The sequence below is a fragment of the Actinia tenebrosa genome, unplaced genomic scaffold, assembly GCF_029948245.1.
Source record: "Actinia tenebrosa isolate PJP-AT-01 unplaced genomic scaffold, QUT_ActTen_1.0 PGA_scaffold4__44_contigs__length_22323623, whole genome shotgun sequence".
NCBI lineage: Eukaryota > Metazoa > Cnidaria > Anthozoa > Actiniaria > Actiniidae > Actinia > Actinia tenebrosa.
In genome coordinates this window covers 14936968-14958884 of record NW_028292581.1, presented here as the reverse complement: position 1 = coordinate 14958884, position 21917 = coordinate 14936968, and the positions used below count along the sequence as shown (strand labels likewise).

The 21917-nt window shown below is 37.2% G+C and overlaps 5 protein-coding genes across 5 annotated transcripts in view; 2 read left to right on the top strand and 3 right to left on the bottom strand.

The window, feature by feature from the left end:
- The window catches only part of LOC116297801 (uncharacterized), a 63073-nt gene extending 62863 nt beyond the window's left edge, over positions 1-210 (bottom strand). Inside the window, 1 exon segment of the mRNA XM_089036276.1 lies at positions 75-210. Coding sequence (XP_088892402.1) covers positions 75-99 — 25 coding nt within the window. The 5' untranslated portion in view covers positions 100-210.
- Positions 211-480: 270 nt separating this feature from the next.
- On the top strand, positions 481-2651 carry LOC148907201 (uncharacterized). The gene is made up of 5 exons (XM_089036814.1): positions 481-986; positions 1073-1608; positions 1685-2042; positions 2181-2378; positions 2568-2651. Exons 1-5 carry the CDS (start codon positions 633-635, stop codon positions 2649-2651), a joined length of 1530 nt encoding a protein of 509 aa, XP_088892940.1. The 5' UTR covers positions 481-632.
- LOC148907200 (uncharacterized) lies at positions 2607-5692 on the top strand. Its single transcript, XM_089036619.1, has 6 exons — positions 2607-2734; positions 3000-3251; positions 3521-3692; positions 3951-4026; positions 4186-4386; positions 4784-5692. The coding sequence occupies exons 1-5, from the start codon at positions 2677-2679 to the stop codon at positions 4243-4245; spliced, it is 618 nt and encodes a 205-aa protein (XP_088892745.1). The 5' UTR covers positions 2607-2676; the 3' UTR covers positions 4246-4386; positions 4784-5692.
- Positions 5153-6772, bottom strand: LOC148907199 (uncharacterized). The gene is made up of 3 exons (XM_089036618.1): positions 6239-6772; positions 5878-6132; positions 5153-5605 (listed from the first exon to the last, which is right to left on the bottom strand). The coding sequence occupies exons 1-3, from the start codon at positions 6529-6531 to the stop codon at positions 5395-5397; spliced, it is 759 nt and encodes a 252-aa protein (XP_088892744.1). The 5' UTR covers positions 6532-6772; the 3' UTR covers positions 5153-5394.
- A 293-nt stretch (positions 6773-7065) lies between these two features.
- LOC148907198 (uncharacterized) lies at positions 7066-21759 on the bottom strand. Its single transcript, XM_089036813.1, is given in 24 exon segments — positions 7066-7500; positions 7764-7905; positions 8400-8728; positions 8812-8950; positions 9039-9358; positions 10191-10332; positions 10573-10716; positions 10926-11113; positions 11197-11344; positions 12511-12642; positions 12644-12834; positions 13575-13716; positions 14462-14796; positions 15027-15168; positions 15303-15622; positions 16391-16532; positions 16751-16894; positions 16976-17172; positions 18675-18816; positions 19068-19390; positions 19714-19855; positions 20010-20338; positions 21314-21452; positions 21745-21759. Coding segments are annotated over 24 exon segments (4728 nt in total). The 3' UTR covers positions 7066-7159.
- Between the last annotated feature and the right edge of the window lie 158 nt (positions 21760-21917).

The following is a 21917-nucleotide window of genomic DNA, read 5'->3' as shown; positions in this document are numbered from 1 at the left end:
GACCCAACCTTTTTTAATGAAAGACCTTTAGTTATAGAAGCATTACCGGCTGGTTAAACCGATATATCACTTACTTCTTCTCCTTCCAAGTAACTCCATTCTCAGAGACATATGACCCTGCCAGGTTCTTGGATAGATTCTGATGTAACGAGCTCGAATGGCTGGTCTCAGTTGGCGAGTTACGACGGTGTTTCGATTACTGTTTCCCAAGAAGACCTGCAAATAATCAACAACACAGATCATTGAAAATGAACAATCTAAACTAGTTCACAGAATAGAAATTCTGGGGAATGTTTGAAGAAATTTTTTTTTTGGAACTCGGTGGTGGAAGACAAAACAGTACAGTATTCGGTTAGGTACTTCCTTCGCAAAAAGTCAAAAATTTGTCTAAAATACAATGGAGATAACTACTTTCTCCTTTTACAATGCCAGGTCGAGTTTGAATGAAAACTTTAAAGTGTATATCAGGTCTAGAATTTTTTTCACCTCGAAATCAGCCTTCAAAGTTAGATTTCTGGCGACGCCCAGTCGTGTTGGCCGTGTTTTGGGAGACGCTAATGGACTGGCACTAGTTTTTCTGTGACGTAAATTCGGTGACACAGTTTAGATCGGCCTTTCGAAGTATTGTAAATATGCCTAGTAGGTGCGTGGTTGGAGGGTGTTCAAATATAACGAAGAAAGGCATAAAACTTCATACGATCCCTTATTTTAATGATGACCGACCAATAGCAAAGGCTAGAAGGAAAAGATGGGTCGATTTTGTGTTGAAAAGACGAGCAAAATGGACGCCTACGGCGACTTCGGCAATATGCTCGGAGCACTTTTCTCCAGAGGACTACAGTCAGCGTTACTCTTTCGGAGAAGACGACAGAAAGCTGGCACACTTAGTAAGGGATGAGACCGGAATTGTGTCATACCCAAAACTTTACCCAGTTCCATCGACTAGTTCAGCTGAAGCCAACAATTCTCAAAGAAATCGCCGAAAGGTAAGTCGTCGATTGATAATAAAAAAATGTCACACATATTGGACTATATGCCCCAACTGTAGCACTATCGTTTGTTTACTATATAGATTCTTAGAGACATGATCGCTGCTAGTACTGGTGAGTCCAGAGAAGCCATGGGACCTGTTAGAGAGCTTGAGAATGAAGACAGGTTACCTGTAGACAATGCAGAGGAGCCTGATACAGTAATCAGTGCCGAGGATTGTTCTTCAGCGCGGGATTTCAGCACCCAGACTCCAGATTGCTTGGCTTGCAAAAAGCTCAAAGAAGAAAAACGATTGCTACATAATAAATGCATCGATTTAAAAAACAAGATCGATTCTCTGGCAAAGGAACCCACTCCAAAATCGTCCTGTGGTATTCAGTGTAATTTAACACAGCTGAACGACCATGAAGAAGGTCTTGGAGAAAGGATCGGAGAGAATTTGGAACAAGACGATGAGTATGTAAATATGGAAGTGGAGGAAGATGATGAGGACACAGTTGACTATGACATTACAGAGGAAGAGCCTGAGAGTATCCCTGATGACGTTGACTATCACCCCTACACAGATACAGAGACAGAAACTGAAACGGAGGATGAAGAGCATATGACAGGAAAGAGGTATGGAATAAATTTGATCTTTATAGTTTAAATCTTGACAAAAAATAATTTGTTTTGCTGTTGTTTTGTCTTACAGATTCAATTCAAGCAACTATAGCACTAGAACTGAGCCTAAGTACATTGTCTTCTTGTCCAAGCTGTTATTGTTGTTCTCCTTCTGCCACTCCTGCAAGACTGAAAACCCTGTTGTGACATACCGAGAAGTAGGGACTATGGTCAATATCACTACTACATGCCAAAACCCCAGATGCCCAAAGAAGGAAAATACTTGGAGAAGCCAACCCAACATGACAGGCACTAAGATCCCAGCTGGTAATATTCTCCTGTGCTTTGCTGTCCTAACTGCAGGTGCTTCTGCAAGCAAGGTTTTCAGGCTATTTCAGCACATGGGAGTTGCCTGCATCACACTTACTACTTTCTTTAAACATCAAGGGGTACGCAATGTTTACAAAATGCTTTATTTATAAAAATGATCTATCATAGTTGAATTTAGTTGAGTAATGCAAACAAGGGCTCTGTACCTGAGAAGTAGGAGAATTATTTTCCATGTAAATTTATTTTTTGAATTTTAGGAAAAGCTGTTTCCTTCCATCCTGCTGTTTTGGAAAAAGTACCAAAAAGTAATGCTAAGTGAAGTAAAGTCACTGCCAGAGCCCCTAACACTATCTGGAGATGCCAGGCATGACAGCATGGGGCACAGCGCCAAATTTGGAGTATACTCAATCTTCCTTTGTAATTTGCCGAACATTATTCATTTTTCCCTCATACAGGTATGTTATCATCATTGGATGTTATGATTCTACTATATCTGTCCTTACTGCCAAAACAGGTAGTGAGAATTAAACTTGTAAAAAAGCACTTTGTTGACTTTACATTCATTATGTTCTGTACACACATTCTTATTTGACTCTATAAGATAATTAATGCTAATCTTTGCATTGTGCCATTGTTCCTTTTAGAGAAATGAAACTAGTAGCAGTACAGCGATGAAACATCAACTTCCTTCTTCAAATTGGCCTTACAATTGGCACCTTCGTATCTGACAGACATCTCTCCATTGCCAAACACATGCGAGAAAAGCTGCCAAATATTACTCACTATTTTGATCTTTGGCACCTAAAGAAATGTATGAATATCTAGTGGTATTATTATTAATATCATATTTTATTAATTATTGGTGTGACATATTTTAAACCTCTACACCACTTATTTAATGAAGGCAAAGCAAACATTAGTAAATATTTACTACAGTTATCTTTGAATATCTCTTGGTCAACTATACCTGTTTTCATGTCACCTTTGGAGTCAGAATGATTGTTTATGAATACATTTATTCTAATGGCATATGTATATTATGATAATAATAGTAATATATTGCATTTAATTTGCAGCTGTCAAGAAGGCTCTGAACAAAGTTGCAAGAGAAAAAGGATGTGAATTAATCAAGGACTGGATTCAGCCTTGCTTAAACCATCTCCATTGGAGTGCAACATCAACTGTCTGTGGAACCGGAAGAATCATCTGGTCAAAGTTCAACTCCTTCAAAAGCCACATTCTTAATAGGCATAAAGATCTACCTGACCCTCTGTTCAATAAGTGCTCACATGCCGATGACATAACACCTAGGAAATGGCTTATCCCTGGTACTCTTTCTCTATTTTTATGTTGATAATTTCAAAATTTGTCACCACTGTTTTGTTCACACGGTTTTGGAAGAGTGATCCAAATTCCATTTCCTGGCCAAATCCCATGCTCTCAAATTAGTTATGTTTTTGAGCAACTCCAATTCCCACTTCTTATTTGCAAATCCCAAACCTGGTGCATAAAATTGAATTTTTCTAGCCCAGAAAAGTTGACTCCTAGTACCTAGCACCTATTTGACTGTTATAATTATGTTATTTTTCTTTATTAGATTCTGTGGCATATGAGAAACTGGACAAAGCATTGAGCAAAAAAGGAATTGTTGCTGGCATTAAACAGGCTTCTCCTTTATCGCAAACAAGTTGCCTCGAGGGATTTCACTCGCTACTAAATCAGTTTTGTCCCAAAATGATTGCATTCTCTTTCCCTGGAATGTATTGCAGGTATCTAGTACTGTGTATAACTTGTATTAATATGTATTTTTGCTATATATATTTTTCTAATATTATAATCATAGTATTATTCTCATATAAAAGCTATCAAGAAATAAGACATAAATGCATGACTAAATATTTGCATTCTTGCAAAAACTTGAATTGCAATATGCAAAATAAAGAAACAAATGAAATCAAACTAAGATATTCGAATAATAAGAATAATAATTTGTTATAATCATTCTCTTTGTTTTCTTTCCTTCCAAGACAAATACTTGCTGTAAGCCACTTCAACTACAATATCATTAGAGAGACAAAAAAGAAGCCAGATGGATCAGACCAAGTGAGATTTATTTATCCGAAGTTTAAAAATGGGGAGGCTACTGTAAGAGATGTGAGAATAAAACCAGATTATAGTAAGAATTGCTATTTCGGCACATCTGATTTAACAAAAAGTCAAAAAATACTTGTATACATGTTATTGTTTATCTTTTATCAATAGGGTATGTGGAAGAGATATACATCACTTTTCTCGAAGCATTGCAGAAAGAAGACATGTTAAGAGAGGCACAGAAAGAATTAAAAGAAATGACCCCACCATCAATGAACACGATGCTGGTAAAAGAAAGTAAAACTGTGGCTTTGGAAAAAAAGGAAAAAAGAAAGAGTATGGTTGTAGACAATGTACCACCCACAACACCATGTGAGTAGGATGTTATTTCCCATTGATGTTTCTAAGTTTGAAGAGTGCCATCATCATACCTGTGAAATTTGCTTAGCTGAATAGCACTGAATAGTGCTAACCAAACAAAAGAAAACAAATGAATTTGTGCTAATTATTACTACTATTTAGATTTTGTACTATTTCACTGGTTATACTGACTGCACTCTGTTTCAGTGTTCAAATATCACCAAGTCCTTATTCAGTGCTTTCACTATAGATCTTTCTTCATAATTAGACTGTTGTGTCTAAGTCATGAAGGTTTATTTCTAATATGTTGAATAATCTAACAGTCATAACATAATAGAAGTATAATATAAACTAACAATTTTGTCATCAACTATTCACTTCATGCTAATTTGTGCATTACTTTTATCAGTATCACAGGTACTTGAACAAGAAGCCAAAGCTGCCGAAATTAAGAAAACAAAGAAGATTGGAGAAGGCAGGATAGAGAAATCAATCCCTCATTGCACTCATCCCATGAAAGGACACAAGAATGTGAAAGACTGCCCTAAAAACCAGAAAAGCAGTTAATACTTTCTTGCTTTTAGAGTGAAGTTACTAAACCCGTGAAATAGAAATTACTTGTTAAGGTGTAATAGTCAAATAGACACAAAAGAAAACAATGGCATTAGAGTCTCAGTGCTAAGGTGTATTAGTCTACTATCCATTTCACTGGTTTAGTGACTTCACTCTTATATTAATATGTAGAAATGTATCATTTTGTAATACTTTTTACAATTAATTATTTTATAATTTTTTATTATAGTTGTAAGTGCAATACAAAGTGACAAATACAAAACAACCCTCATAAAGGCAATTTGAGTCATTTCTATTAGACCCATGATACAAAGTTGTATAATTAGTGAGGAGAGTCGAAGTAAAACAAAAGAAAACAGTGAATATCTACTACTATGTAGTGCAATTTTTTTCATGCTTCGAGTAAAATCACTCTAATGCAATGTTCTGTTTATAATATAATATGTATCACTCGTTATCTTCGTATCCACAAAAATCGGTGCTAGGAAACTGTTTTCTTATCGAGTGGTATGCACAAGCAGGCAGTGGGATTCTCTTGGATCCTCCTCCTTGATAACCATGACAAGCACAAGCAGGCAGTGGGATTCTCTTGGATCCTCCTCCTTGATAACCATGAACCAATTGGGTGAATTCCCTGTAAGCTGTTGCACGGAGAAGCCTAAAATATGAAATGATAATTTGTTAGTATATAAACTTATCAAACAAACAAGAATATATTCTTGAAATAAACAACTGTCAGTTACAATTGCTATTTACATCATTATCATGGAAATAAGTAATACTTTAGAACGGCATGGTATGACTTGTAAAGCACGTGAACAGTAAAAGATATAAGAAAATAAGGAAGAAAACATTAGTCATAGTTATCTTACTTGTTCTGGGCCCACGTAATTAAAACTAAGCTTAGAAGAAAAAAAAGGATTTACTCACTCTTCTTCACTGCCAGTTTGTCTATACTTATATCCGTCGATAGTGCGGTACTTGGCACATGATGAACGTAGGGACCAGCGATTTAAACAAACAGGCTCAAACCCTGGATGTAAGGTCACACAAATGGGAGGTACTTCCAATTCTTCGAGCACTTCGGAAGACTTCAGTGACTCGAGACAACCCTCTATTTCGTGACAGCAATTACACTCTTGAGGTTTTTGAAGTAAGTCTTTCTTGCAATGACCGCATCTACACCTAAAAGAGGAAACGTTTAGATTTGCGAGTTAGTAAAAAAATCAAAACGAAACTAAATATTTTGCAAAAAGAGTGAGCTTGTAGCTAGATCTTGATAGTTACGTACCAAGCGCTATTCGGCGTGACGCCATCAAATCTTTCTTGAAGCTTTTCATTTCTCTTCTCGATCTTTGAAATTTCTTCGTTATATTCACTGAGCCAGTCCGCATCAGCAAGTGGTTCTGAAGAATATGGTCCTACCAATTCGTGAGATTCAGACCTGGGGTAGCTATCATCTGACTCGTGTGTTTCAGCATGTTGATGGCATTCGTCCTCTATTTCTCCATCCTCTTCCTCTGAATATATACTTGAAATCTCGCTTTCAGAGCTGCAATCACTCCCGTAATAGTTCGTAGCCATCTTGTGAAATTATATATTGAAATTTATGTTTTTTGAAGGAATGAAAGTCACTAACGGGTCAATGTTTACAATACTTTGTCTACTCGTATCCTTGACAATCGCTTTTCTCGGTTCTCGAATTTACGTCACTAGTTACCAGTCTCCTAAAACACGGCCAACACGACTGGGCGTCGCCAGAAATCTAACTTTGAAGGCTGATTTCGAGGTGAAAAAAATTCGAAATCGAAAAATTTTTTTTGGAATATTTATTTATATCATCTAGAAATGCCAAAACCGTTAAAAAATTCTAGACCTGATATACACTTTAAGTCCATTCCATCAAAACTTTATTTACCTTCACGCGTCGATGCGCTTTGTAAGTTGTATGGAGTGCCTTCCATTGTTGCTGTAAGCCACATTTATTTATCACAGCAATTTTATAATATATAGTGTGATCAATTTAAAACAATTATGTTACACATACGAAACTAGCGATTCTTGTAATTGTATTAATTTAGTCACCATGTTTCAACTAGGCGTAAAGGGTAAATTCCGTCTAGGTATGGGATTTATTCCTTATTTTGGTAGGGCATCTTTTAGAAGACGAACTTTACACTCTAAATATATGCAGTGCTACTAGACAATTAAATTAATTCTTATCATTTACCTTAACACGTCTACGAACTCTGTACGTTCTGAAGTGCCTTCCATTGTTGCTGTAGGCCACAGTGTATGTCTTGACCCACTGGTTGGCATCTTGACGACCTTGAGTACGAATGCCTGTTATGGTTGTGGATGATCCTAAAGCAACCTGAATCCATTGTCCTCGTTGGTTCTTTCTGGAAGACCATCCACCAACCTTCCTTCCGCGTCTAATGTTGTTAAGACGAGCAAGATATGGTGCATGGTTACCATCCCACTGTGAGGAGGCTCTAATGGCATAGTTGGGAATCGTGCGATCTTCCAAACCTAGTGGGATTCTATTGTATCCTGAAGTAGATACAAGTGTAGAAATTTAAATTCATAAGTAATCATTTTTATTCGGAAATCTGAAAAACGATTTCCCAGAAGCATTTCTTTGTGCACATATGGAAACAATGGGAAGGCAAAATTAATTGAAAGGATTCTTTGAAAGTGATTTGTTCAGAGTTTTAAACGTAGTTAAATTGAATCATGCAGTTCGATGTTTGACCTTATTCTAATGACACTTTGATTAACAATCAATGACATTAACTAAGAAATAATGAGCTTACTTTGTTTGAAGCCATACAGCTCAGCCCTCAGCGACATATGTGCATGCCAAGTCCATGGGTAGATACGAACAAAGCGTGCGATGATCGGAGGGTTAAATACGTTCTCTCTAACTGTACTGCGATCCCTGTTTCCGGGGAGTATCTGAAAGCGAAAACAAAAATCGTTCTAAGAATGTGCTAAAATTGTGTGTTATGTACTCGTAAATGTTAATACTGCAAAAACCTTTGTATCGCGACCGAGAACGTTAAATTTTCAGTTGGATATTGGGTTTTCTGATCCGCCAACCACGTGAAGGGGGCCGAGTTTATGTAAATGCCCTTGATCGAGCTTGATCTACGTTTTCCATCTGCCATGTTTGCTCAGTTCAAAATCCAAAGAAAAGTAAGACGACTTGAACATATCCAAAGGAATAGAGATGGAGAGGAGTTCTTTTTAGGGTCTTCTTCTTGTCAAGTATTCAAGCCACTCTTGTAGCTCATTCTCATAAACCTCACAAGGGTATAGTGCTACATAATCCCAAGATCCAATCGAAGTTTTGAGACGACGATCGCGATAAACGGTTATCGCAGTAAAAACGGTGTAATCTTTTTTCACGTTTTATTCTAGTATTATCTATAGAAAACACGCATGGATACCTTTACGACACTGTTCACTTTGTAGGGCATCCAGCGTCGTCCGTCCACACTGTACTTGACAATGTAACTCTTTACAAACTGGTTGGCGTGACTACGACCTTGGGTGGCAATCTTGTAGATCTTTTTAAACCTTCTCAAGTCAAACTGAATCCATTCTCCACGTCTGTTTCTCTTGGCAGACCATCCACCCATGTACCTGCCTCTTCGCTTCAGGTGTAGACGAGCGAGCCATGGGGCGTGGTATCTGTTCCATTGGCTTGATGCTGTGACGTATCTGTTCGGTAGTCGCTTGTTGGAAATACCACATGCAGCAGGTTTACGAGTACGAGCTTTATAACACAAAGAAATTATTACGTAAGCTGTAAAATAAAACGAACCATTCTTTTCATGTCTTAATTTTAGAATAACTTACTGTATCGGCGACCATACAGTTCTACTCTCATAGACATATGACGATGCCATTTTTGTGGGTAGATACGGACATATCGAGCACAGAATGGTCGTAGACGGTGGAAAACCACAGAAGTCCTGTCTTTGTTGCCACGTAAGCTCTGTAATAAATCAAGCCGTTTACAAATTTGTCCGGATTTCCTTCAAGTTTAATCTAGAGGTACAAAAATAAAATAAAAATAGACTTACATAGATACGTCTGCCGACTCCGTAGAACGGGAAACGTCGTCCGTCTCTGCTGTACCTCAGTCGGTATCTTGTCACCCATTGACTATAGTCTTGTCGTCCCTGCGTAGCAATACCAGTCACACGTGCCAAGCTTCCAATATCAATTTGTAACCACTGGCCATATCTATTGTGTCTAGAACACCATGCCCCGGCTTGTCCCTTTCGATATAAGTTGAGCCTAGCGTTTGCTGGTCTGTGTTTGCGGTCCCACATGGATGAGGCAGTGATAGCGGAGTCAGGAATACGGCCATCTTGAACTCCAAGAGGTAGAGGTTTGTTTGCTAGAGATGAACAATAAAAAACGCAGGAGATACAAGAAGTTTAAATTAGCATTAGTATTAATTCATATTAGTCAAAAATTTGTTTTCTGCATTTGTTTTTCGAAAGCTTCAAGAAAGAAAAAAATTATTATTATTACTATTATCATCTATTTTCAGCTTTGTATTGTTTTATCCAAACAGAAACAGGCGAAAATCAATAGAATGCCAGAAAAAAGAAGACAAAGAAGACATTACCGGCGTTTGCATTGCTACGCGGCCACCCTAGACAAAAATCGTGACGTGCATTTTGCAATAGACTGCCGTCAATCAACCATTTACACGCGTGTGTGATTCAAAAGGCGCCAAAACTTGTCGATTGATTACAAGTATTATGAGCCACACTCACCGGGCCTATTCGGTCCAATCCAAACGCGTGTAAATGACGTCAACGTGTTTGATTGACGGCAGTCTATTGCAAAGTGCACGTCGCGATTTTTGTCTGGGGTGGCCGCGTAGCAATGCAAACGACGGTAATAAAGAAAAGCAGCATTTTTGATTTTTCGGTTACTGCATTTGTTTTTTGGGTGGGGGAGGGGGGGGGGGGCAAACGCATTAAAAACCAGCATTCATGTCTCGTAGAACTTGCCTAAAAACTGCGAATTGAAAATAAATCTACATTTTTACTTAAACACCCAAAATTCGATGATTGCCGGCCTTCCCCTTTTGAGACTTTAAGTAATATCAAGCTAGGATTCAAATTTGCAACAAGTTTTCTTAATGTCACGGGTTTTATACGCCCTTAATTTTGATACATATTTGTTGTGTGATAAAAATGGGCAAAAACATTACATACCAGCGCTTCGTCCATACAGCTCAAATCTCATGGAAATATGACCTCTCCAGCTGACTGGGTGAATACGAATGCTTCTTGCTTTGATGCTTGGTCTCAAAATGTGTCGAACTATTCCATTGCGGTTTCTGTTTGCACGGAATATCTGACAAAAAGATATCTTCATTTATTTCTTGTTTAAATTGTTTTATCAACACCGAGCCACACCAAAAATACATTTTTTAGATGTTATGTTATATAGTGAAGATTTCGTTAGGAAAAAAATTAATAGCATGATTTGGGTTTTGCTATGATGTTATAATAAGGTGATTAGCCGCCTCTTCCATCGAGTTTTGGGTGTGCACCAATTCTTTACCAAGCTTATTCTATTTAATTGGTCACATACCTTTCTTCGACCGCGTATCCTGAAAGGTGCAAAGTGTATCTTATTGAAACTGTAGGATATGTAGTAACTTGTGACCCATTGGTTGGCGTTTTGACGACCTTGTGTCGCGATTGCCACAATTTTCTTAAGGCGACGGAAATTTACCTTAAAAGTAAAACAAGATAAAGGGTGAACCAATTGAGATAAAAATATTTCCATTTCATAAACAATAAGAGTTCAGTGTTAAACAAATATTTTTAAAAGCTTGTTAAAGGCACAAAAGCAAAAATACTTAAGTTCGAAATACTCGGCATTTCTATGAACAACTAAGAATTTAATCCAAATACATAGCATGTTTAAAAAAGGTCCCTTACTTGTATGTACTGGTTACGGTTATTGTGTCTTGCTGACCAACCGCCTTGAAGTCTTCCTCGTGCACGTCTGTTTAGTCTGGCCAAGAAGGGACCGTGGTTACGGTCCCAGCTTGAGGATGCACGAATTTGGTTGTTACGGATGCGTCCGCTCTGCATTCCAAGTGCTCGGAGTCTTGGTTTTGCGGCGCCTAATAATAAATTATACATTGTTGCATTCAATTAAAAAGAAATATGACATTAGATTTGAACATTTAAAAAAAGGGATTGCTACCTCTTTTTGTTCGTTTTCCTCTGAATCCTATTCTCATAGAGATGTGTGATTGCCATCTTAGAGGATGGATTCTGATAAACCTTGCTGTAATAAAAGGTTTCAAGGAACGAATAACAATGGTGTTTCTGTTTGCGTTGCCAATGAAAACCTGCAATTAAAATGTGTATTATAATATGCCTAACAATAGTATCATTAAAAAAACCATCATTCTGTAAAAAATGGATGGATTAATTAAAGGAAAAAGATAAAAGATAAAAAGTCTGAGTAATAAAAGGCACTTCTTGCATACTATCTTGCAACTTTCGTAAACCTCTTCTATACCATTTTAGCATAAACCTACTAGCATACTATCACGAATCCTGCAATCTGATTGGCTAACGTACTCACTATCAATCCTGTGATAGATAGCGAGTAGCGAAAAACAAACAAGTGCATGCTCAAGTTTCGTCCAACTATCTGCTTGTTCTCTAAAAAAACTTTAAAAATCGATTGTAGAAAATATTAGACTATATCAAGGAAAGGAATGGAGGTTTTGGACAGTACAGATAAACAAAAAACTGAAGAATTATGGCAATTTTAACGCGAAAAAGCGGCCGTCAGATTTCATTCAGATTTTCATGTGCAAACTTTACGACGGACAAACAACTGACTACTGATATAACGATGTCATTTTAAAAGGGTTTCCTCAAAGAACAGAAAAAATCCAAAAGACAACTTATTCACATGTATTCAAGAAGACTTTTAAAACGGTAAGCACAGACGAAGCAATAAAGAAAGTGCAAGTTAGCTGACAAGAATCTTAAGCGAATTGTAAACATGGCAGGACTTTGAATGACCTGACAACAAAATATTAGTAAATAGATCCGTTCAGTTTATCGCTCACTAATAAGAAACATGATCCCAAGAACTGATAAAAAGGGGAAAAAATCTGCTAAAGAGATTTTTGAGCGTTATGATAGAGAAAAAGAGCTATAGAAATAGAGCAAGTTTAAGCTTATACGCGCGTTAAGACATCGAGTCGAGTTTGCAAAGATGGATGAAAACAGTGCCACCGGTTGACCGTCGTTTTCTTCAGAAAAATTTTCGGTGTCATCATTATTATTTTTTAATATTATAATACTAGCTAGTAGGTTTATGCTAAAATAAAATAGACTACGAGGTCGAGTCATCGACTATCAGTATTGACTCATAGAAAACTCGACCTCGTAGTTTAATTGTTTAATTGTCTATACTTCGGTGATGAGAGCTTCCTGGAAAAATATTGATATTGTTGTTATGTTATTTGTCAAAAATATCCTAATTTCGCAAACGTACCCTCGCTCTTCCTCTTATCTTGTAGGGTCTGAAGTGTCTTCCATTGTTGCTGTACGATACAGTGTATGACTTGACCCACTGGTTCGCATCTTGACGACCTTGAGTAAGAATCTTACTGATGATGGTTGCTCTTTCCAAAGTCAACTTGGATCCATTGTCGTCTATTATTCTTTCTAGCAGACCATGCTCCTGTCTTCCTTCCACGTCGAACAGTGTTCAGTCGAGCGCGCGATGGTCCATGATTGCGGTTCCATTGTGATGAAGCTCTGATGGCTCTGGAAGGAATAAATCCGTCTTCGACACCCATGGGCAACTCATAATAAGCTGTGAATTAAAAAAATCAAATTTAACATGTGGATAATATACAATTATTGGTCGAGATGAGCATAATATCGTAAATTATCAAGACCAAGGCCGTGTTATCTGCCAAAGCCGTAAGATAAGGTGGATAAGACGGCCGAGGTCTTGGATGATTTATGATATCATGTTCAATTTCTTCCAATAATCGTTTTATTATACATTATCTGAACTAAGAATAAAGATTTAATTATGTTTTCAAAGGAATAGCAACGTATATAAATCTCTGCTGTGACCTTGAATGAACTTGACGTGATAATATAATATCTGCTTGAAAACCTACGGATATTACATTTATTATGTCGAGTAAACAGGCCAATGAGAAGCGAGATGGTAAGTAAAATGTAAAATAGCTCATCAAGTCATGTTCTGCAAACATAGTATTACCGTGCGGATACATAGCTCTAACCGGAACCACTTTTATTAACTAGTATCATTAACCAATCATATTGTGACCTTTAGTTCAATTTGCTTAAGCAGCCAATCTGATAGTAGATAGTTATAAAAAGAGCATGAGAAAGTGATAATCTGATTGGCTAACACTGTTATCAGTTCAATCTCTGTCTAGTTTACTGTTATCTGATTGGTCACTTTAATTCAAATGTTCCCGGTTACGGGCGTTCGTGTGTCCGCACAGTAAGACGATGCTTAATACACAAAAATCACTTTTTACTAGTCTTTCCATTGACCATTAAGTTCGTACTTACATGCTCGTGTGACGTACAACTCCGCCCTGAGGGAAATGTGCCGATACCATGTTCTTGGGTAGATTCTTACATACTGAGCTATGACTGATGGACTAAAGAAATTACTCCTCAGCGAATTTCGATTGCGGTTTCCGGGTAAAACCTGATTCAAGAAAAAAGATAATGGATTTAAACTATTATATATTTAATTTACATTATGCTTCTTTGTAGCATGAAAAAAACGTTAACCGTCAGAACAAACTCTACAGTGAATATTCAATGTTGTTTCATTCTACACGTTTTTGTTTTGTAAGTTGGCAAAACAAACGAAGCAAGTTAGAATCCAGCACTAAATAGAAGGGTAACGGATAACAAAACATCGACTATAATAACGTTTGGCTCAAAATCATTTCATGGGCATTGCATTTATGTATTATTACCACACCTACTTAAAATACTTGATTGGTTGATCGGCCGATAACTTTTTCTTAATCCGTACTATTTAACAAATATGTAAAATAGACTGCCATCTCTGTGGCCAATAAGTGCAAAGCACAAACACAAAAGCTTAATCCGTTTGTATTTAGCACGAGTTTCAGGCTCATACATATCGAGATTAAAAAACTCGAAACTCGAAATATTAAAACAAAAGCCAAAACACTGAGATTGGAACTTTTTTTATCGTGTATTGCTATGGGGAATGCAAAAATGCAGCCGCTTGAACCGCTCTCGATTTTTTTACTTCAGTACCACGTATTTTGTGAGGATGTTTTATTAAAAGTAACCACAACCTTAGTTCTCGAAGGATGAATGAAAAATACCCCTATCATCAAAAGCTTTAAGTATTTTCATTAAATTTTCTCCGACCATGGTATTTCCTATACAAATCCTTGAAAATTCGTAGGTACCTTAATAACACTATTCCTTTTGTACCACACCCATCGTCTTCCATCTACACTGTAACGGATGATAAAGCTTTTCACCCACTGGTTCGTGTCGCTTCGTCCTTGAGTTACAATCTTGAAGACCCTCTTTGGCGATCTCAAGTTAAACTGAATCCATTGACCCCTGTTATTTTTACGAGCTGACCATCCTCCAACTAGACGTCCACGTCGTTTACGATGCAGACGAGCGAGCCATGGGGCGTGGTTTTTGTCCCATTGGCTGGAAGCTGTGATGTATTTGTTGGGCAGACGGCCATTGGAAATACCACTTGGGAATATACGAGGACGAGGAAGGCGGCCTGTATATAGTTCAAAATTGAAATGACTAATATTTAATGCCTGATGCTCTAAAATTTATATTTGAATATCATTGGATATGCGATTGTCTTTGAATAACTACTTCGATGTCTTTCTTTACCGACACATCTAAACGGCTCATGTAATATTAAATTATGCCAAGAAATAGTGTTTGGAAAGGACATATAACAAACTACAGTTAAAAGCTGCAATATCTTCAAAATGAACTCACCATATCGTCGTCCATACAGTTCCAACCTCATAGAAATGTGTCCCTGCCAGCTTCTTGGGTAAACTCGTACAAAACGTGCTTTCAGAGGACGAACAAATCTGTTGTATACTATGGAGTTTCTGTTACGATTTCCACGGAATATCTATGATTGCAAAAAAAAAAAAAAAAAAAAAAAATCGTTATTTAAATTGCTATTACTAACCATCGAAGCGGATAAAAAGATCAAGAACGATACCAGCAACAAAATGTGTTAAACTGAAAGTGTATACTACTCACTACTAATCTTCTGCCATATTTATAGGGTATAAATCGTCTTCCATTTGTACTATACGTCACGTAGAAGCTTTTCACCCATTGATTATAGTCGTGTCGTCCTTGGGTAGCAATACCGGTAACTCTGGCAAGACGTCCAATATCAACTTGAAGCCACTGTCCATGTTTGTTGTGTTTTGCACACCACGCTCCTGCCTGTCCTCGCCGATATAAGTTGAGTCTGGCATTTGCTGCTCTGTGTTTGTAATCCCAGATGGAAGATGAGCTGAATGCGCGTGCTGGAATACGACGGTCTTCGACACCAAGAGGTAGTTTATTCGTTGCTGGAAATATATAGTTTCATTAGTATTGTCGTTTTATAATGACTCACCAGTCTATCAGTTTTACAGACATCAAGGGATGAAAGATATAGACAAATAAATTTTCTTCAGACGGCCCGTCGATGCGGCCGCTGAGCTAGGCAATTCAGTGTAAACATTAAGACGGTAGGAGTAAAATGCACTTTAACCGTGCTATACTCGGTACCAGGTGTGATGGGACGCAACATCTTCATATAAAAAAAATACACACGTTTTTCAATAAATATAGTATCGATCGTAGTTTTGGATGTTAAGGATTTTTTCACTGGAGAATTATCTTACAGCCATTCTCAATCGACGAAGAAGCTTTTGGTGGACGTCAATCAAGGCGTTTCCATGACATCTCATAGGCACGTGCCCTAATAGCTTTGTGTTTTCCGACAATGTTATGAAAACGCCTTGATTGACGTCCACCAAAACCTTCTTCGTCGCGACAGAAAAAATCGCTAGAAGGCGCGTGTGATTGAGAATGGCTGTAATGAACGTTGCTCTTCTTTATCTATATGAGGAAAGTATACCATCACTGGTTTTGGGGCTGTTATTGCAAGTTTTAATTTTTCATATGATCAAATTTTTGTTGACAAAAAGGTTAAACCGTGAGTTGTGGATGCAAAATATTTACCCATCAAAAAACAAGTATTATCTTACAGGCCGTGCATATAGAGTCGTATAAAAGCTCAATATCTTTCAGACTTCATTTTACATTCCAATCCTGAGGTCTATACTACAAACCTGCATTCCTTCCGTAGAGTTCCATTCTCATGGAAATGTGTGATTTCCAGGTAAAGGGGTGAACACGGACACTCAGAGCTCTAATGATAGGTCGGATTCTTCTGAGAACAACTGTGTTACGGTTTCTGTTGGCTTTGAATATCTAAGAAAAAGGAATTAATACATTAAGATTAAAAGATTACTGGTGGCAAAGTTAGAGCCAATTGCATTACATTAAAAAAAGCAATTCTGATGACTTTGCTAGTACTAACACAAACGCAAGTCTATTGAATATTCAGACATAGTGAACTATTATTATTTTCATTCATTTTACTTACAAAATTAATCAATAAATGGTACCTATGCCGTGTCTAAACTAACCTTTGTCTTCCCATTCAATTTATATACAATAAAATGTATTTTATCCAAACTATACGATATGTAGTAACTCGTGACCCACTGGTTGGCGTTCTGGCGACCTTGTGTTGCAATGGCTGTAACGGTTTTAGGGCGACGGAAATTGACCTATTAGAGATAAAGAAATAAAAATAATTAACACACGTAAAAAGAATATATTGCCATAGTATTACATTATACTCTTATTACCTGTATGTACTGCTTTCGGTTATTATGTCTTGCTGACCAACCACCTTGGTATCTTCCTCGTGCACGTCTGTTTAGTCTGGCCAAGAAGGCACCGTGGTAACGGTTCCAGTTTGAGGATGCACGGATCTGGTTGTTACGGATGTAACCGCTCTGCATTCCAAGAGCGCGTAATCTTCGTGGGGGTTTTATCTTTCGTCCTATTAAAAATATCAAAGAAAAACAACAGAAAAGAAGAAAATACTTATTAAATACAATTATTAAGAGGAATATTTACTTTTCAACATTTCGAACTATGATGACTTTGTGACAGCGTGAAGCCAACTCCTCCTTTTACCCATCATTGTTGGCTTTTTAAAGTGCATATGACACGAAAAAATATTAATGTTAAAAATGTGTATTTTATTGGCATTAATAAGAATATCACATTTGAATTTGTTTCAAAAACGTATTTCTCTAGAAATTCAAGAAAATTTAGCACAAGTTGTGACGTCATTTTGTTTACAAGTCTCCAGATTTAGCTACAAATACACGAAATATGTTTGAATGTAGAATCTTAATTTCAGGTAGTACACTTTTCAGTTCCCCAACATTTGAAGAGTACTACGTAAGCTATCAATTGAAGCTGAATAGAATATGCCTTTTGTTGTTATTTTATACGAATTACAATTTATATTTTGTGCATTACTACCCAATCTAGAGTACGTGTCAACAAAATGACGTCACAAGTTTGGCTAACTTTTCTCACATATCTCAAGAAATAAGCTTTTGAAACAAATTTTATTACCATATATTCATTATTATTAACAAACTATACATTTTAAACGATGAAATGTTTTCGTGTCATATACACTTTAATGTTTGAAATTATCCCCTTACAAGGTGTCTTATCACTCGAGAACCAAAACGTTGACCCCCATTTTTATGCTGTTTTGAATATACTGTTTTGAAAATATTCAAATGAATGGATAAAACAAAAGCCACATGAATTTTTTCTGTCCGGTACTATAAGCTAGTATATAGCTTGATAATCGTTTCCAGTGCGCATGCGATTTTACTCCGAATTTCGCACCTTCTTTTGTATAAACCCTTCTTTTGTTCTCAATTAAGCAAAAGAGGGTGAGATATTCGGAATAAAATTACTACGCACTGAAAATGATTCCTAAACTATGAACTGGCAGATTTATATATATTCTTTCAACACGTTGTGTATAGCTTACTATCAATCACGTGACTTTTTGGAGTTGACTGGGGGGCAAACAAGCGGTTGAGTGGGGGGGGGGGGGGGGGGGCAACTAGCGGATGCTAAGTCAAAACATATCAAAATAAGTCCTCAAACTATTGTATTTGACTATTTTCACGACATCAAATCAGAAAACAAGAGATCAAAACAACCTCCAGGATTCTACAAGCCATCAAAAAAGAGCTATTACCGGAAGTGACGTCTATTGATTGCAACCTATATCCCTTGCTATTTATATTCTATCAAAAACTGAAAATCTAATTCCTCGATTGCACGTTACGTCATCGCGGCCATGTTGGTGCCATTTAACAAAAGATTTCTCATTAGCATCCATTGTTAACGGCAACACAATGGCCGCCATGTTTTGTCTTTTGACTTTCTTGGGAATACTTGCAACCCATCAATACATGTTTTAGCCAATCGTTTTGTAGTTCATCCTTTAAACGGCACGTAACTTACGTTTTCGCCTTCCAAGTAACTCCATTCTGAGTGATATATGACCCTGCCAGGTTCTTGGATAGATTCTGATGTAACGAGCTCGAATTGCTGGTCTTAGTCGACGAGTTACAACGCTGTTTCTGTTACCATTTCCCAAGAAAACCTGTTACAAAAAATACAAAGCTTAAAAAAGAAAACAGAATGACTTAAGAAACTGTGAGATCAATCTCAATGTTGATTATACCAACACTCCGATTATCGTTTTGTACAAGCGTTTGCATTGCAGGGCAACTTCATTTTTTCCAGCCAAACAAAAACTTTCTTGCAATGTTGCAGAGGTTGAAATATTTAAAATTACTTGAAAAAAAAGGCAATTAAAAATGAGAGTAAAGAAAACATTTCTTTTTTTATTACCCGAACTCGTCGACGGACTTTGTATGTTCTAAAATGCCTTCCATTGTTGCCGTAAGACACAGTGTATGTTTTGACCCACTGGTTGGCATCTTGACGACCTTGAGTACGAATGCCTGTGATGATCGTGTATGATCCTAAATCGACCTGAATCCATTGTCCTCGTTGGTTCTTTCTGGAAGACCATCCACCAACCTTCCTTCCGCGTCTGATGTTGTTAAGACGAGCAAGATATGGTGCATGGTTACCATCCCACTGTGAGGAGGCTCTGATGGCATAGTTGGGGATCGTACGATCTTCAAAGCCAAGTGGGATTCTATTGTATCCTGAAATGCGTATACAAAAGTATATTACTGAGTTAATAGGGAAAATAAAAAACACAACGACAACGATAAGCTTAAATAAAGAAAAAAATAAAGGTACTGTGAAGTTAAGGTTCTCAAGGGAAAATAACGAATTTCCCATGGAGTAATTATACAAAAATTGAATCGAAGGTTAAGCATCAGCCGAATCTATAACATACATGAAGAAGACCGCCTTATTCATTGTTTCAGATGCATACGACTAATGTAAGGTTTAATGTTTCACCTTATTCTAACCGCACTTTGATTAACAATCAACGACAATAAATGAGAAATAATGAACTTACCTTGGTTGAAGCCGTACAGCTCAGCCCTCAGCGACACATGTGCATGCCAAGTCCATGGGTAGATACGAACAAAGCGTGCGATGATAGGTGGGTTAAACACATTCTCTCTAACTGTATTGCGATCCCTGTTTCCAGGGAGTATCTGAAAACGAAGAACGAAAAATCGGTCTAAGAATTTGTTGAAATTGTGTGTGTCGCACTCGTAAGTTTCATTAAAAACTTTGTTATCTTTTTTTTGCGTTTAATACAATTATCATCTATAGAAAAACAAAAACAAAAACAAAACGCATGGATACCTTTACGACGCTGTTTACTTTGTAGGACACCCAGCGTCGTCCGTCCACACTGTACTTGACAATGTAACTCTTTACAAACTGGTTGGCGTGACTACGACCTTGGGTGGCAATCTTGTAGATCTTTTTAAACCTTCTCAAGTCAAACTGAATCCATTCTCCACGTCTGTTTCTCCTGGCAGACCATCCACCCATGTACCTGCCTCTTCGCTTCTGGTGAAGACGAGCGAGCCATGAGGCGTGGTATCTGTTCCACTGACTTGATGCAGTGATGTATCTGTTCGGTAGGCGACGGTTGGAGATACCAAGTGCTTTTCCGCGAGGTACTCGAGCTTTATGAAACAAACCGGATGTTTTTGTTAAGTATCATAATCGCAGGTTTGAAAAAAAAAACCCAAACACGAAAAACTGCAGTGAAAATATTGTTTGATAGTATAGATAAATTGAAATACAAAATATACGCGGACATACAATATATAGAGGATATTACATGGGCGCGCGGAGATACGACATTTATCTTCGAGTGTTGAAAAGATCTCTCACAAGTGAGCGCAGCGAACGAGTGAGAGATTTTCAACACGAGAAGATAAATTTCGTATCTCCAAGCGCCCGTGTAATATTCTGTTTATTATAGAATTATCAATGAAGTATGTTTTGGCTTTTTCAGGCAATTCTTTCCTTGTATTTTTCAATAGCCATCGCAATGGTGCTATTTTCACACGTGAAAATAACATGTTATTTTCACGTGTGAAGATATCAATTTTTCGAAATAGAGAAAAATAGATATTTCATTGGTAATTATATAATAAATGTATATATTTTTTGGTTGATTGTTATTTAAATTGCCAGCCAAAAATCTATTGAACATTCCATCGACATATCGACATACTGACGGTAAGGAGTTCACATGTCGCATGTAAAGAAGAGAGTGATATAATCTTTCGTTACATAATTGGCACGTTTACACCACAATAACAATGGAAACATTACGTCCCCCTAATAAGTGCTTTTAAGATATTATTATGATGATCTAATAAGTCATGTTGCCGATATTCATAAAGTATTGGAATAACTTGAGCGTGAGCATGCCCACAAAGTAAAGTTTCATTTGGACATGGGTTTTCTGTGGGTCTTGTTTGGATGACACCTAATATGATCCTGGAAACACTCCCAATAAATAAGAGTGTTAGTTGAATCGTTTTGCAATCATATAACAGATTTATAGATTAAGAATTCTTGCTTTGTGCTATGTGTTAACGCTCCGGAGACGGGCGACGTAGTTATGTAGTGTGATTAATTTGACTCACTGTATCGGCGACCATAAAGTTCAACTCTCATAGACATATGACCATGCCATTTTTGTGGGTAGATACGGACATATCGAGCAGAGAAGGGTCGTAGACGGTGGTAGACGACGGAAGTCCTGTCTTTGTTGCCACGTAAACTCTGTAAAAAAAAAGAGGCAGTTTGCTAATAGATCCCTTGCACTTGACGTCAAAGGAGCTCAAATTGGAGCTATACTATATATTTTTGCCTCAAACCAATTATTTGATGTTACGGCATTTGGATAAGCAGATAAAACAATTATTTGAAGGCAATGTGATTCTGATATCTGCTACATGTATTAGTAAAATATTTCTTCCATTAAAAACATTGAGCGGAGGATAATAAAGTACAGTAGTGCAAAACAATTAATTAAACATCTTCCAAGTCAAGGATGGACTTGAAGTAGTTATACAGTTATCAAATCCATCCTCGACTACGGACCATTATTTCGTGGTCACTAGCGAATTCTGAAAATGCCTATTCCTGTTTCAATAAGATTTAAGTTACTAGCTTCAACTTAGAAAATCAGGGTTGATTTCCAAATTTTTATTCCACTTTGTCCCTTTTTCCTTTTCTATTTTCGTC

What these genes read in the sequence shown, in the direction of transcription:
- LOC148907199 (XM_089036618.1), bottom strand. Translation starts at nt 6,531, where the DNA reads ATGGCTACGAACTATTACGGGAGTGATTGCAGCTCTGAAAGCGAGATT. An exon ending in GTCACGCCGAATAGCGCTTG is followed by an intron (nt 6,133 to 6,238) that starts GTACGTAACTAT and finishes TTCCTCTTTTAG; the next exon opens with GTGTAGATGCGGTCATTGCA. An exon ending in CAAACTGGCAGTGAAGAAGA is followed by an intron (nt 5,606 to 5,877) that starts GTGAGTAAATCC and finishes TTCATATTTTAG; the next exon opens with GCTTCTCCGTGCAACAGCTT.
- LOC148907200 (XM_089036619.1), top strand. Translation starts at nt 2,677, where the DNA reads ATGCGAGAAAAGCTGCCAAATATTACTCACTATTTTGATCTTTGGCAC. An exon ending in TCTTTGGCACCTAAAGAAAT is followed by an intron (nt 2,735 to 2,999) that starts GTATGAATATCT and finishes TTTAATTTGCAG; the next exon opens with CTGTCAAGAAGGCTCTGAAC. An exon ending in TTCCCTGGAATGTATTGCAG is followed by an intron (nt 3,693 to 3,950) that starts GTATCTAGTACT and finishes TTTCCTTCCAAG; the next exon opens with ACAAATACTTGCTGTAAGCC.
- LOC148907201 (XM_089036814.1), top strand. Translation starts at nt 633, where the DNA reads ATGCCTAGTAGGTGCGTGGTTGGAGGGTGTTCAAATATAACGAAGAAA. An exon ending in GAGCATATGACAGGAAAGAG is followed by an intron (nt 1,609 to 1,684) that starts GTATGGAATAAA and finishes TTTGTCTTACAG; the next exon opens with ATTCAATTCAAGCAACTATA. An exon ending in TTCATTTTTCCCTCATACAG is followed by an intron (nt 2,379 to 2,567) that starts GTATGTTATCAT and finishes TGTTCCTTTTAG; the next exon opens with AGAAATGAAACTAGTAGCAG.